General features: G+C 34.1%; 1 protein-coding gene across 1 annotated transcript; it reads right to left on the bottom strand.

Annotated features, from left to right (window-relative positions):
- Positions 1-30: 30 nt before the first annotated feature.
- Positions 31-7423, bottom strand: LOC124835736 (TOM1-like protein 6). The gene is made up of 9 exons (XM_088111146.1): positions 5900-7423; positions 5286-5364; positions 5047-5145; positions 3172-3285; positions 2488-2651; positions 2299-2380; positions 2128-2213; positions 1724-2008; positions 31-1371 (listed from the first exon to the last, which is right to left on the bottom strand). The coding sequence occupies exons 1-9, from the start codon at positions 6022-6024 to the stop codon at positions 261-263; spliced, it is 2145 nt and encodes a 714-aa protein (XP_087967272.1). The 5' UTR covers positions 6025-7423; the 3' UTR covers positions 31-260.
- Positions 7424-13605: the final 6182 nt, after the last annotated feature.

The following is a 13605-nucleotide window of genomic DNA, read 5'->3' as shown; positions in this document are numbered from 1 at the left end:
TCCCTTCACGGGATATTTTACAAGGGCGTATGTTGTCAACAATTAAGGACATTGAACACGTTTATGAATATCAAGTACCTTTATAGTGGTCAGCGATCAATCGATGAACGAACGAGAACCACTACCAAAAACTAAAATATTACATCAAATAATGTTCAAAGTCTGTCGTCTTATGGTCTGTTACACATAAAATAGGAAGAGTCACTTGTATCAATCTAGAACTTCCACAAGCTGCAACCAATACCGCCGGTCCCATATTTTCACTTACGACCCCCAACCATACCAGGTCCCATTGTCCCAGACAAGTTGGATGACGAACCACAGCTGCTGGTCATCTTAACCTTTCCATTTGTGTCTCCGAAAACATTCAAATCTTCAAATAACCTGTGAGACGGAACAAAAGTCTTTTGTCCTGTTGCACTCTCTGGAGTTCCACCGGTACCTACTCTGTCAGGGAATGAATTATTGTGTAGCACGGGCATTACCCCTGGAGCAGAAGAATAAGATACTGTTGTATTGGCTTCTGTTGAAATCACATTTGCAGCAGGCGAGTGATTTTGATAGTTGGCATATCCAGGTGTAGCTGCCCATGGCGGGGGAGGATATCTTGAAGGGTATTGAAGATGTTGATTCTGAAATTGTTGCTGTGGCTGAGGTTGATGGCCATGCATGGTTTGAGGCTGATACTGTAGCTGGGGTTGAGGATGGCACTGTGAACGGGGTTCGGGTGTTTGGTACTGTGGCTGATACTGTAGTGGTTGCGGTTCACTAGGGGGTTGCAAATGTTGTTGATGAGGGCTATATTGATGATGATATTGAGGTTGTTGAAATACATGTTGGGGTTCTGGTAGGGTTTGTGATTGCAATTGCTCCTGTTGGGCGGGTTGATGATGGTGTTGTTGGGCTTCATAATGTGTATGTCGAGAGGAGGGTGGGGATGGGGTTTGAGATTGGCATTGATACGTTTGTTCTTGAGGCAGGGTTTGAAATTCTGACTGAGATTGATTCTGAGCCCAAGGGACAACGTAACTGTTGTACGGAAAATTTCCCAGATATATTTGGGAAGCATGAGAAAGCCCTTCTGTTCTGGACTGAACAGGAATCTGATGCATGCCTTGGCTAGAGGCTGATGGTGCGTATGTTGTCTGCAGTGATGGCGACGTGGACAAAGTGATACTCAGTAAATCAATAATCTCCTGATCCTTTGCAGTACTAACTGAGGCAGGTGGGTTAGAAAGAACTAATGCGTTGGATGGGACAGAGGTTGAGGAGTTTGGAAGATGTGGAGTTTTGCTGTTAGTGTTAATTGACACTGAATTTTCGCTGGAACCAGTTGTAGCATTTTCAGTCGTTGGCTGTGCCTTAGAAGGCCTGAAATAGTAGTAAAGAGTTCACATTGAATAAAAAGTTACTGAGAGAACAGTTTCGTTACCCATGACCTGCAATACATGTTGATATTCTATGATAAAAAAATTAGTTAAAGGAAGGAATAAAATAACATGAGTGGAAGTATAAAACGAAATTAAATGCTTAATACAACGATTTTGACTTTATCAAACAGAGGGTAGATGATTCACTTACCATGTTATACATGAAAGACCTAAATCGACATTCTAAACTAGTTTATTTTTTCGACAAGTTATAAGCAAGAAAGACTGAAAAGAAAAACGTGCTTCAATAACTGAGCCACAAAATATGGAACATGTTATCAGTTCTAACTGACCTCCGAAGTAGCTGTGCAAATTCATCTTCCTCATCATCACTCTGGCTCCTAGTATCAGAAAACACTATGCCTGGATAGGTAGCTTTAGGTGATGAAGAAGACTTTCCAGGGCTGGAGCTACAAATATTGGATTGATCTAAACTACATTGAGCTTCATTTGGCACAGTATTGGAACTTGCCCCTTGAATTGGGAACGGAGTACCAGAAGCAATTGCATCATGCCTTGCAAGCAAACTTTGAGTAATATCATTTAATTCCAGGCCTTGTCCAAGAAGCTCCTCGTCTCTACGAGAAAGCCAAGATGATAACAAAAGATTGTTCCACATATATGTGGACAGACTTCACAAAGTAACAAACAAGTACAAGAGAGTATGTGCCAGAAGGAAAAGACGTGTGGAACTAACCCAGTTGTTGTTAGCATCTGCATCAACTTTTTCTGGTTTGTGCGACAGCGATCGACAAGATCAATAATTACTTCTTCTTTTACAGCCTATAAAGCATAAAACCAGACACTAAATCATTTTCACTTAGCAGACAGGAGATTTCAGAATGCCAAGCAAAACAGTATAACTTACTGCACGATCACTAGGATTTGCAGCCTGCAACATGTCACTCAAAAGATCCAAAGCATATCGCATGGAGTCCAAGCTTGACATACTGAATATCTCAAGACCGGTTAGCTAAAATACAGATTTGGCAACACAAAAGTTGACACAAAGGATGGACAGAGGAAGCAAGGGTCAAAAAAGGAAGCCGAGATTAACCTTAAACTTTCTATCTCTGTTGCCATAGTTTCATCCAGTGTTTTTGATGAATTGCTTGCCATCCAATATCCAGCTGGCATATTTCTTGAAGTTGGATGGGTAGAAGGAGGAGTAAATATTGCAGCTGCATCCGGTGTGCGCTTTGGAAAAACTACTCCATATTGCTGACATTCATATAATCCAACACACTATGCCGATGATATAATCTGATGGTCATTGAATTACAACTCGCATGTGGCTATGGCTTACAGATATCAATTCAATCCTTAAAATGTAAATTTGCAACAAACGGGATGATGGTTGGGTTTTGCCAGGGGACAATTCTCCACGCGGAGGTGATGATAAAATTAAGTGTTTTGAACCTTAAAAAGTTAAAATTCACCCATTTCTCACTAAAGAATTGCAACACTTAGGAAACTTTTAGCAAAACTTCGGAGTTATTTTGATGCGACACATTTACTTACAAACAACAAATTTGTGTACATGTCACAATAAGAAGTAAAAGTGTCTTCTTAAAATTTGTAACCTCACCCATAAGATGAATCAGATTGTCTATCATTTAAAGAGTATTGACAAAAGTCACGAATATTATTTTGAAAATCTAGCATCCCACTCTGCACATGAAATTATCAACAAAGAGTTGGATAAAAACCGATCAAGAAATTTTATCAAGTAGACAGCTACCTTTAACTCCTTACATGCCCGACAGTACTGAGGATGTTTACCACCTGATCCCCCGAATGCCTCTTGCCATGAGTCCAGCAATATTAAGATTTTATCCCTCACTTGCATACCTTCCTAAATTATAATTACATGTGTTTCATGTCAGACGAGACAAATCAAATAAAAAAAAATAGTTTGCTGGAAATAGTAGTAATTTAATATAGAACCCATCCATATTTTGATTAGTAAATATTAGGTTTAAACCCTTTAGTTGTCCCTATTTATGTGGGTTTTTTCCAGTTTGATCCCCTTCTTATTAGAATCCCTCATTTAGTCCTTATAAGTGCTAATTTGAATCAATTGAGCCCCTGCCGTTAAATTTAGATAACGGGGTTAAGTTTTTGCATAGGTGAAACATTGATTTGTCAAATTTTTAAAACGTGACATATTGAGAGTTGAATACGTGGAATTTAGCAACTTTTTAAATTTTAATAATATGAATTTCTGAAATGGGATTTAGGGTTCATAAGAAGCTACAGGTGGCAAAGAAGATTAAAGTAAATCTGTCATTAAATGGACAAAGGATGACCAAAAGAACCTCATGGATCTGGGAAATTTAGAGCTGGAAAGGAACACGCAGTTGGAGAATCTTATTGCTAGAAGAAGAAAGGAGATTGATATCTGAAAAGAATCTAATAGACTTAGACTTTGCTGATATTCCCAATAAAAACCCAGCCCAGAAAAACCCAAAACAGCATCCAGAGCACCACCGTGAATCTCCTCGTGCGATCTCCTTCTTTCACCTGTAATTCCCAAAATACAGAAAAAGCAAAAAAAAAAAAAAAAATAAAACCAAACCGCCACTCTCCCTTAAATCGCGAGTCTTCTCCTCCATCACTGTCGCACAACCCAGAATCGCATCAGCCTACATCGCGCCACCTTCACTTGCAGATCCAGAAAAGCCAGAATCGTCGTAACCACCAAGAACTTCTTCTCCATAGATCGTGACGCAAACCCTGCAAGAAACCACTTCTCAGAATCGCGCCACCGCTTCCATCTTCTTCCTCCTCCAGAGATTTCGAAACCCACGTCGCGGTAATCACTATCTCCCCTTCGCGGCGTAGAAGCAGGAACAATTTTCCCCAATTTGCTGAAATGCAATTGGGGTGGATTTGATCAACAACCATTTCTCAGATCTACAACCACTTAATCTCCATCCCTTCGTCTGATCTACAACCACTTCTCAGATTTTTAATCCCATTCAATTTAATTGAACCCTAAATCTCATTTAAGAAATCCTAATATTATATTATTACATTTTACCAAAATTCCATGCAAGCCTAAACTATGCCACGTCTTAAAAATTTAACGGCAGGGACTCAATTAATTCAAATTAACACTTATAAGGACTCAATTGAAAATTCTAATAAGAAGGGGATCAAACTGGGAAAAAGTCACATAATAAATATGGACAACTAAATGGTTTAAACCTAAATATTAAGATTTTTTTGATAAGTAAGAGCAGGGTGTATCACCTTATCAAACAGAAGACTTGATTAATTATTATACATTTGACAGAAAAGAATTGATACAATTTTACAAAAAAGGAAGAATGATGAATGAAAAGATTTGATAGCTTAATCAAATAGAAGTATTAATCAATTATTTCAGAAAATGTCACCTTATGAATTATACAAACAGTGCACCTGTAATGGATGTAAACTTCTCTCTACATTCTAGAGGAATTCTCCCTTTAAACAACAATGATAGAGGTTTAGTCATAACGATCTGACCTTGTTTATAACCACACATTTTCATGAAGAATGCAATAACAATTTCTTGCAAGCATGAAATACAAAAGCTAATCCAAGAAGTTTCCCACTAAAACCACCATACCTTCTTCCTTATGATTTTGATCATCTCCTCCAGTATGTTCCTCTCAACAATTTGAAAATGCACAAAATCACCACAGTTCTTTACCATTGTCTCCAGCAGCTGGGGGTAGACAACCAGAAACCACAAATCAAGCTCCAAACAAATGAATTTGAAAGTTAAGCAATCCAGGAGCACACATCCACAAACAACTAGAGCCAAATACCCAAAAATAAGACCAAAAGCCAGTGCCAACAAAGTACCGTGAGAGCTAGTAATTGAACTCTAGAGCTCCTATGTTGTAATCTCCTCTTTACAGCTTTTACAACATCTTTTGGCTGCCTGAGAAATTAAGCACGTGGTATTCATCGAAGATTTAGTAAAAGCTTAAAAGAAAGGCGTCAATTTCCCAGAGATTACTCTATTAAAGGAGTGAAAAGAAAATGAGAAAGAAGTATAGTTTGTATTATCATACATGGAGCCTGGTTTTTCTGAGAGGATGCTTAGACATAAAATAATTGTTCAATTTTGGAAACAATATTTATGCATAAGAAAATTAGAAATCACAGAATTGAAATAAAAAAAAACAAAAAAATTAATATAATATGAAAAGAAGAACAAGTAGTTTTCCACTAATTTCCAAATAATACAATGCTGCTCCTGTCAGTTTCATCACACCAAAAATTACTAACTACAATCACCAACGACAACATCCGAGGACAGAACCTACAAACATTAAATTGAACATCGTATTAAAAATGCTTAAACATGTGGTAGTTGGTCAAAGTCAACGCCTCCAAAATAAAATAAAATAAAACATAATGTCTAAATTGATATGTTATCTATCTTCCTCCATTTTCTTGTAGTTGAAGATTACCAATGATTAGAATCGATGGAATCACAAATTTCGATGTTCATGGTCCAATCAGGGCTCACAAGAAGATCGCTGGTCGCCTTCTCCACTGCGACAGTAGCTGAAGAAGAAGAATAAGAATTCATCATATTTCTTCCCCCCTCTCTTTTCTGAAACTTCTTCAAGGAACACCAAAATCAACTCTGGATTAAACGACCCAAAACTCAGAAACCAAAAGACAGGACAACATTCCAGGAAAATTAATCGACAAAACACCGCAACGATTGTTAGGAAGAGTGCAAAACTACGGAGTCCTAACACAATTTGAGAAGAACAATCAAAACAACAATCGGAAATATCGTCGCGAGTTTTGTGCGGTTTGATAGGCGCATTCGCTCTCCTAAGCATGTGTAATCCACGCGCCACGTGGCACGTGATGATGAAAAGCAAATTTCAATCTGGGTTTCCTTTTTGCGCCACTGAGGTTGCTCATGATAGCTCTCAGCACTAGTTTGTAAAGCATCCATTGCTGCCGAAACTTCAAGAGTGGATGCACTAAACCGAAGTATTAAGAACATTTAGGTGTAAAAGGAATTGTTTTTCCTCAAGAACAAGAACCATAATTGTGCGAATGTTGTGATTTTACGAAAGAATAAGCAGCTCTGAGAAATCTTCACGAGGTACACGACCATCTCATGCATCGTTTCATATTACTAAAACGCTGCTTATATTCAGATTCCTTCTTTATTATCTCGCACTCTCCCAAGTTATCTTCTTTAGGTTTCTCTTTTTCTTGGATTCAAAGCAAGAAGAAGAATAGACGAAAAAATGTTTAAATATGTTTTTTGTCCCTTAAATATCACACTATTTTGGTTTTAGTTCCTACTCAAAACTTTGATGGTTTTTAGTTCTCGTAGTTTTGAAACTCTTAGTATTAGTCCTTAAAAATGAATGACGTTAAGTTTTAGTAGATGTGGCAAACGGCGAGGTGAGATTTGATGCCAGCTGTCGTGCCACGTTAATTGTTTTATTTTCCAAGTTAAACTTAACTTCGTCCTCTACCGCGACCTAGAAGCTTCATGTTTCTGTCCTCCACGCCCTCTAGCAGCACCGTGGCCAAACTTCCCCTCCATGGTCTATGCACTGTTGAACCTTCACCCTTCTTTGGCTCTTCTTCTGGCAGAATCAGATTCACGGGTACAATTCTCACTTTGCTCCGTCACAATGTATTGGCACGTGCTGAAGATAAGGCCAGGGACCCTACATCTTCTTCGTTTCATACTCAACAAAGTCCACAGTCACAGGTTCAGGCTTCATTTCTGTATGATTGAGTAACCAAGTTTCTAGCACCCTTTTAGCCACTGTTTTATAGTTTACGATATTGGCTATCTGATGCTGGGGTGCATAATCTGGGTCAATGGTGCCTCACTTTTCCATCAAAGATCGAAATTTGCAAAGATTGATTGAATATTCAATTCCAATAGTCTTTATTTAGAATTAGTTTCTTTCATGTGATGACTTTTTTTTATCAAGGAGATAACTTCACCATTGCAGTGTTTAATGGATTGACCAATTCTTTCAAAAAGTATAAATAAAAATGGTGGTGGGGTGAACTTAAAAGAGAAAGTAAATGTAAAATCAAATGGTTAATTTTGGTGATTCAGTCAGTTTACATGTGCATATGCACATTAGTTCTGTTACAAGGTTAGAGAAACTGCTTCTATATGTTAATAATGCTCACACTGCTCTTCACTTAAAAAATGGTATCAGAATTTGACACCGGAATTTGGAAGTTGCGATCCCCTCTGTAAAAAATGGTATCATAACTTGACCACGGTTTTAGGAAGGTGCGATTTTTTATTTTTGGAGGAGGGGTGGGGGGTTCAAAAGGTGCAGAATTTTAGTAAACTACAAAGGTGATTGGATCAAAAGGTGCAGACCCTTCCTGGCCACGGTGCTGCTGGTGGGCGTGGAGGGCGAGGGGCAGAAACGGGAAGCTTCTCGATCACCGTAGCGGACGAAGTTAGGTTCAACTTGGAAAATGAAACAATCAACGTGGCACGACAGCTGGCATCAAACCTGGTCTCGCCGTTTGCCACATCTACTAAAACTTAACGCCATCCATTTTTAAGGACTAATATTAAGAGTTTCAAAACTACGAGGACTAAAAACCTTCAAAGTTTTGAGTAGGGACTAAAACCAAAATCGTGTGATACTTAAGGGACGAAAAACATATTTAACCCACGAAAAAATACTGAGAATAAATAAAGGAGAAAATTTATGTGAAAGAACAATTTAACATAAAAGTTATTTTTAAAAGAATAAATTTTAAATAAAATTATGAAAATAGTATAGAGTATTAATAAATAACAGAAGGTTATTTCCAAAAAAATTTAAAATAAATTAATTCAGAAAATGTCAAATAAGAAGTGGTTGTGTTAATTTATGTTAGGGTGATTAATTTGACAATATTATAATAAGATAAATGGTTATGAAAGAGTAATTTGTATATATTTTAAAAAAATAAAAAATAAAGATGGAAAATGTTAAATGAATAAAATGGTTATGAAAAAGTAATCTTTTGTATTTTTTTTTAAGAAAATAAAAAAAATTGTATATCAAAAATATCATTTTTGAATAATTTAGTGATTTTATCAAAAATAGCAATTTTAACCTTTAAAAAAATAAAACAAAAGAATATTAATTTTGTTAAGTTAAAGCTGGAAAAAATTGGGAAAGTTGGAGCAATTATGGAAGCTTAGAAATGCTTAAAGATGAGACAAATGGCATCTCCACCATTCACCACGTGACTCTTCCATTGCTACATCGCATAAGTTCTATTCTTTGTCAATGAGAACTGCACCTTCATATTAATATTACTCTGGATCTTCAACATGTTAATCATTTTTCCATAAAATGGCATGTCATCATTACTTTATTATATTATTTTGTTATTTTTCTCTTTGATATTTTCTTTCCAATTACACTTACAATAGGCATTCTTTGTTATTCTTTATCTCTTATGTGCTTTGAAACGGTCCACATACACCATTGTGGAAATGGTTTGTCTTTTGCTTTTATTGAAGTTTCCTTTTCTAATTTCTTATTTCTCACTCTAAAACCTATTTCCAATTTCGAGTTTTTGTCTTTTTGTTCTTTACTTTAGACTTTCTTTATTGCATTAAATGTTCACTATAAAAATATCGTGCAATCGTAATCCTTCAGGAATACAAATCCCCTTTTTTTTTCTCATTTTTGGTAATCTCTTTTTTTGAATGCTTGAAACATTGTTCAATGCTCTGTAAACGTTTTTTTTAGTGAAAGTTGTATCTATTTTGCTTTGCATTTTTTATGTCATCATCTTCGATTATTAGTGATTATTAGGGATTTTGTTTCAATGTCTTAATTATGGATTTCGGGATTGGGGAATTTAAATTTTGGCAACTAAATTCAAAATTCCTTTATTCCTTTATACATATTTTCGCATTTATATATTTTTGTTTGCAGTTTATCTGTGTTAATTATTTGAATTCGTTTCTTAAGTTTATTTCTTATTTTAATGTATTGTTTCCGGTTTATCTTTGTATTCACAGTATTTAGAACAAATACAGAGATGAATATGTAGAAGTCAGTTCATTTGTTGAATGAAATCAGGCTAAAAGAAAACTTGAACATAATTGCAAGGGTATTGAGGATGTGGTTCATCTTTGATTTTCACTAGGCATAAGTCTCCTTTCTCGTTAGAGATGATAGTACAAGATAAGAAGGTAAAATACACCATTCATGATCAATATAAATTTGTTAGAACTTTCTATATGATTTATGACTTGTGATATTGAAAATGGAAATGTGAATTTCATGGCTCAATTAGCAAGACACTAATTTACAAATTTCAATCTCTCACCTTTCGAAAGACAAGTTTATTGTATTCAGTGTTTTAGTGTTGCATGTAATGGAGGTTCTTATAGAACTAGTCATCATAGTTACAAGATTAACTTTCAATTCAAAACAAAGGTTTTTTTAGTTGATACTGAATTAGTTCCAAAGGCCAAAAATACATCCCTTTTTTGTGGTTATTGCTCCTACATTTGACAATGACTAGTTGGTATGTATATGTTTTTCAGATTCCAACTACATACTTCACCTTGAATTCTACATTTTAGTCTTCATAGGTGTTATTGGAGTTCCAAAGGTCAATGTGTATATTACTTCATTAATATGCTATTACTTATGCTATATATTTGCTTACTTTGATGACTAAATTTGATGAGGTTGTTTATTTTTTCTTTTTGATAAGGAATCCAATTTTTGTTGTCTTGGTTTCAATCAAGCATATTGTTGATGACGATTGTGGTGCATTGCATGTGTTTGTAACAAAGTCGTACATCAAGATTCTAGGATTACTCCAAGGTAGAATTTATATTTACTACCCAATTTTTTTTTCTTGTGTTATGTGCTATTTTCGTTACGTTACATTTCATTCCAAAAATTTTAAAACATCTTCATTCCATAACATTCAAATATAAAATCAAGGTTAGCCTCATGGATGAAACAAATCCAACAACTTTTGTTCTATTGGATAGAGATGCATCTACATTGCTAAAAAAAAATCCTTTGCTGAGATTTTTAAAGCTAATAATGATAAAGTACATCATTTGCTAAGTATTTTACAGTACTATGTCTTATTTATATTATATTTCAGATTTTGTAATCAATATCCAGTAACTGAATTTTATTTTTTTGAACAATCATTTCATGTTAAAACAATCTGTTTAGATGATAACAATGCAAAAGTTTAAAGATCTGGTGTTGATGTCCGCGGTAATGCTTTGTACTTTTTTTTCTTTTTAGATATTAATGTCATGAACTTATATACATAGTCTATTAATGTCATAAGATGTGGCATCTAAGACTGTAGAATGATGCATGCCACCTGCGTTGGCATTGCAGAGGTGTATAAATAATTCTACATGATTTCCTCACTAAAGTTTGAAGAGTCAAATGATGACGATGATGATCACTGTTTAAGTGTTGACTTGAATTCTGAGTCTTACTCCTTTGAAGAGAGATGGTACAAGTATGGATGGCCCAAAGCTGGAAATCAGTAAGAAAGTGTTAAGAGAGATATTTTCAAAGATATTTTAGGAAGGCAATTTCAAAGATCTTTTAGGAAGTCAATCCAGTTTCAAAGATCTTTTAGGAAGTCAATGTAGTTTTAGAGTATTCAAGAACAATCTAGATTCATCTGTGTTACTGTGTGGATGTATTTTATTGATGGATTTATTATGTTCTCAGTTTAGATATATTTTGTTGTTGGTTTTGAATGTTCTATTTCTTATTCTTATTTGACCATTTTAATTTGAATGTTCATGTTAGTTTCACACAGTTCTAATACACAAGTATATATAATTGACAATTATTTCTTAGGTAAATTTGTTCTTATTGTAAGAACTTGACAAATAGTTATATTTAAGAAGATATATATATATTTTCAGAAAAATTTATATAATACTACAATGAAATATGTATACATTTATAGCAAAATACATATGATGTTATAGTGAAAATACTTCGTGAAACATGTGTTGCTATAGTAAAAATGTAGTACAGTTACAGTATTGTTACAACAAAGTTTAGTACAGTTATAGTATTGTTACAGTACCCTGATTTCAACTATAAATATGGCTAAAGAAATGAAGTTCTTCATCATCAGAGTGAAAGAAATGAAGTTTTTCATCATTGAAGTGAAAGAGAGCAAGACTTTAGTACCAAATAAGGACATTTAGGGTAAGAATCTGAGTCGTAGAAAAGGTAGGAAGAGCTTCTGATAAAGGAATTAGAGAGAATAAGATAATAGGAGCTAACATTTCTCTGTTATTATCTTGTAATAAGCATTGATGGTATAAAATTGTTGTGGTGTAAGGGGAATGTGAAAATGTTAATATTGTAAGTAAGTGTTAACTTTCTTTTTATTATTCTATGTTGTTGGATCATGCCTTAGGATGATAATGATGTGAAATTTGTGAAAACTAGTTAAGGAATACTTTGACTAAAGAAAGACAAGGTACTTAAGTTATCCATTTAAACACATCTCTCTTTCTTGGAAGTCTACTTAACAAGTTTTCAACTTATTTCAAAAATGGAAAATAACTTTTCATATAAAGATAATCAACAATGTGAATTTCAAATAAATTGTGATTATTATTCTGAATATGAGATATAAAGATGTTGAGATAGATACTCAATCCAATTGTGGGGTTTAGGCATCTTTGATTATGTTTTCCTTAATTATTTTTTTATTTATTTTTTGAGTTACCATAATAAAACCTCAATTCCCACTAAGTATACCGTTAGATTGAGCTAAAATTTTAATATATGATTTGTAACACGTATCATTTCACCTTGACCATCTGGATTTTTAAATTAAGATTTATACTTAAAGGGAATAATATAGTTTTTTTAGTAAATTAATCACTACTTTATTTTAACTCTAAGTTGTTTTGGTAAAAAAATAATTTCCACCTAGATAACCATTAAATTAACCTGAAATTTGGATATGTAGTCCCTAAGACATATTAATTCACTTTGACCATTGGAATTTTTGATTAGATATATTTAAAGAAGTTATGTTGTGTCAATGATCTCAACACTACCTAAATTCTATTTTTGGACCACCTATGCAAAAATTAAGATTTCCACTTTATTAAATGTTAGATCGAAATGAAAATTTTACCATAGATTCTAGATATACTATTATGTAATTTACCCATTCAAATCTTCAATGTTTTAAGAACAAACTTCTATGTAACGTCATAGTAATTTAGATTGTTGATCCATATTATGTTTTAATAACCTTGGATTTGGAAAATTATGTTGAGGTCACTAGTGCAAAAACAACGTATTACATCGATTATTTTTGGCTTTTAACGACGAATTAAAGATCGACATCATAGCGCGTGATGTAACTTTTACGTCAAAGATAACAAGGTGACGTTAATAGGACAATTTCACGTCGATTATATCGATATCTGACGTAAACCTAACGTCGACATTGTGCAACGATGTCAGGTTACGTTAGTTAGTAAAGAGATTGACGTTCAATATTTGAATAAATATTTATATTTATAGGAAGATTTGTCGTCTTATGTACTAGGGAAGTGACGTAAACTTAACGTCGATGCGGCAGATAATGGACGTAATGTTCACGTCGAAGTTCAAAGAAGACGTCAATTTTTTAGTAATATTTGAATAAATATTTATATTTAAAGGAATATTTGACGTCAAGCATAAAGGGATGGACGTAAGGTTAATGTCGAAGTTGTCTATATGGGACGTTATTGTCGATGTTTGAACCTCAAATGGTGTATACTTTGACGTTACCTTCAGTGTTTTTTTTTATTTGATTCGGTTTAGCTCATTCAACCAAACCTGAAATACAGAAACCAGTTTTCCAATTCATATATATTCACAGAATTAATTAATTTAAAACATGCTATCATCAATTCATCAATTCCAATTAAATAGTAAAACTAAAAGACGCTAATGCTATCATCAAAACTTTAAAGAACCTAGTTTTTCATTCATTTATTCACAGTATTCATCTATTCACAATAATCTATTAACAATTTAAAAGTTGCACAAGTAAGCAAATGCTACTATCATGAAAGGAAAAACCTAAAGCTATAGCTATTTAAAATGTTTATTCAAATATCATGCACAATCCTCTCTTA

The sequence above is a fragment of the Vigna umbellata genome, chromosome 3 (assembly GCF_029865625.1).
Source record: "Vigna umbellata cultivar VRB3 chromosome 3, Vumbellata_1.0, whole genome shotgun sequence".
Taxonomy (NCBI): Eukaryota; Viridiplantae; Streptophyta; class Magnoliopsida; order Fabales; family Fabaceae; genus Vigna; species Vigna umbellata.
The sequence above is the reverse complement of the archived record's forward strand: the minus strand, read 5'-3'. Positions and strand labels throughout refer to the sequence as shown.

What these genes read in the sequence shown, in the direction of transcription:
- LOC124835736 (XM_088111146.1), bottom strand. Translation starts at nt 6,024, where the DNA reads ATGATGAATTCTTATTCTTCTTCTTCAGCTACTGTCGCAGTGGAGAAG. An exon ending in TCAAAATCATAAGGAAGAAG is followed by an intron (nt 3,286 to 5,046) that starts GTATGGTGGTTT and finishes ATTATAATTTAG; the next exon opens with GAAGGTATGCAAGTGAGGGA. An exon ending in GGGCATGTAAGGAGTTAAAG is followed by an intron (nt 2,652 to 3,171) that starts GTAGCTGTCTAC and finishes TATGAATGTCAG; the next exon opens with CAATATGGAGTAGTTTTTCC.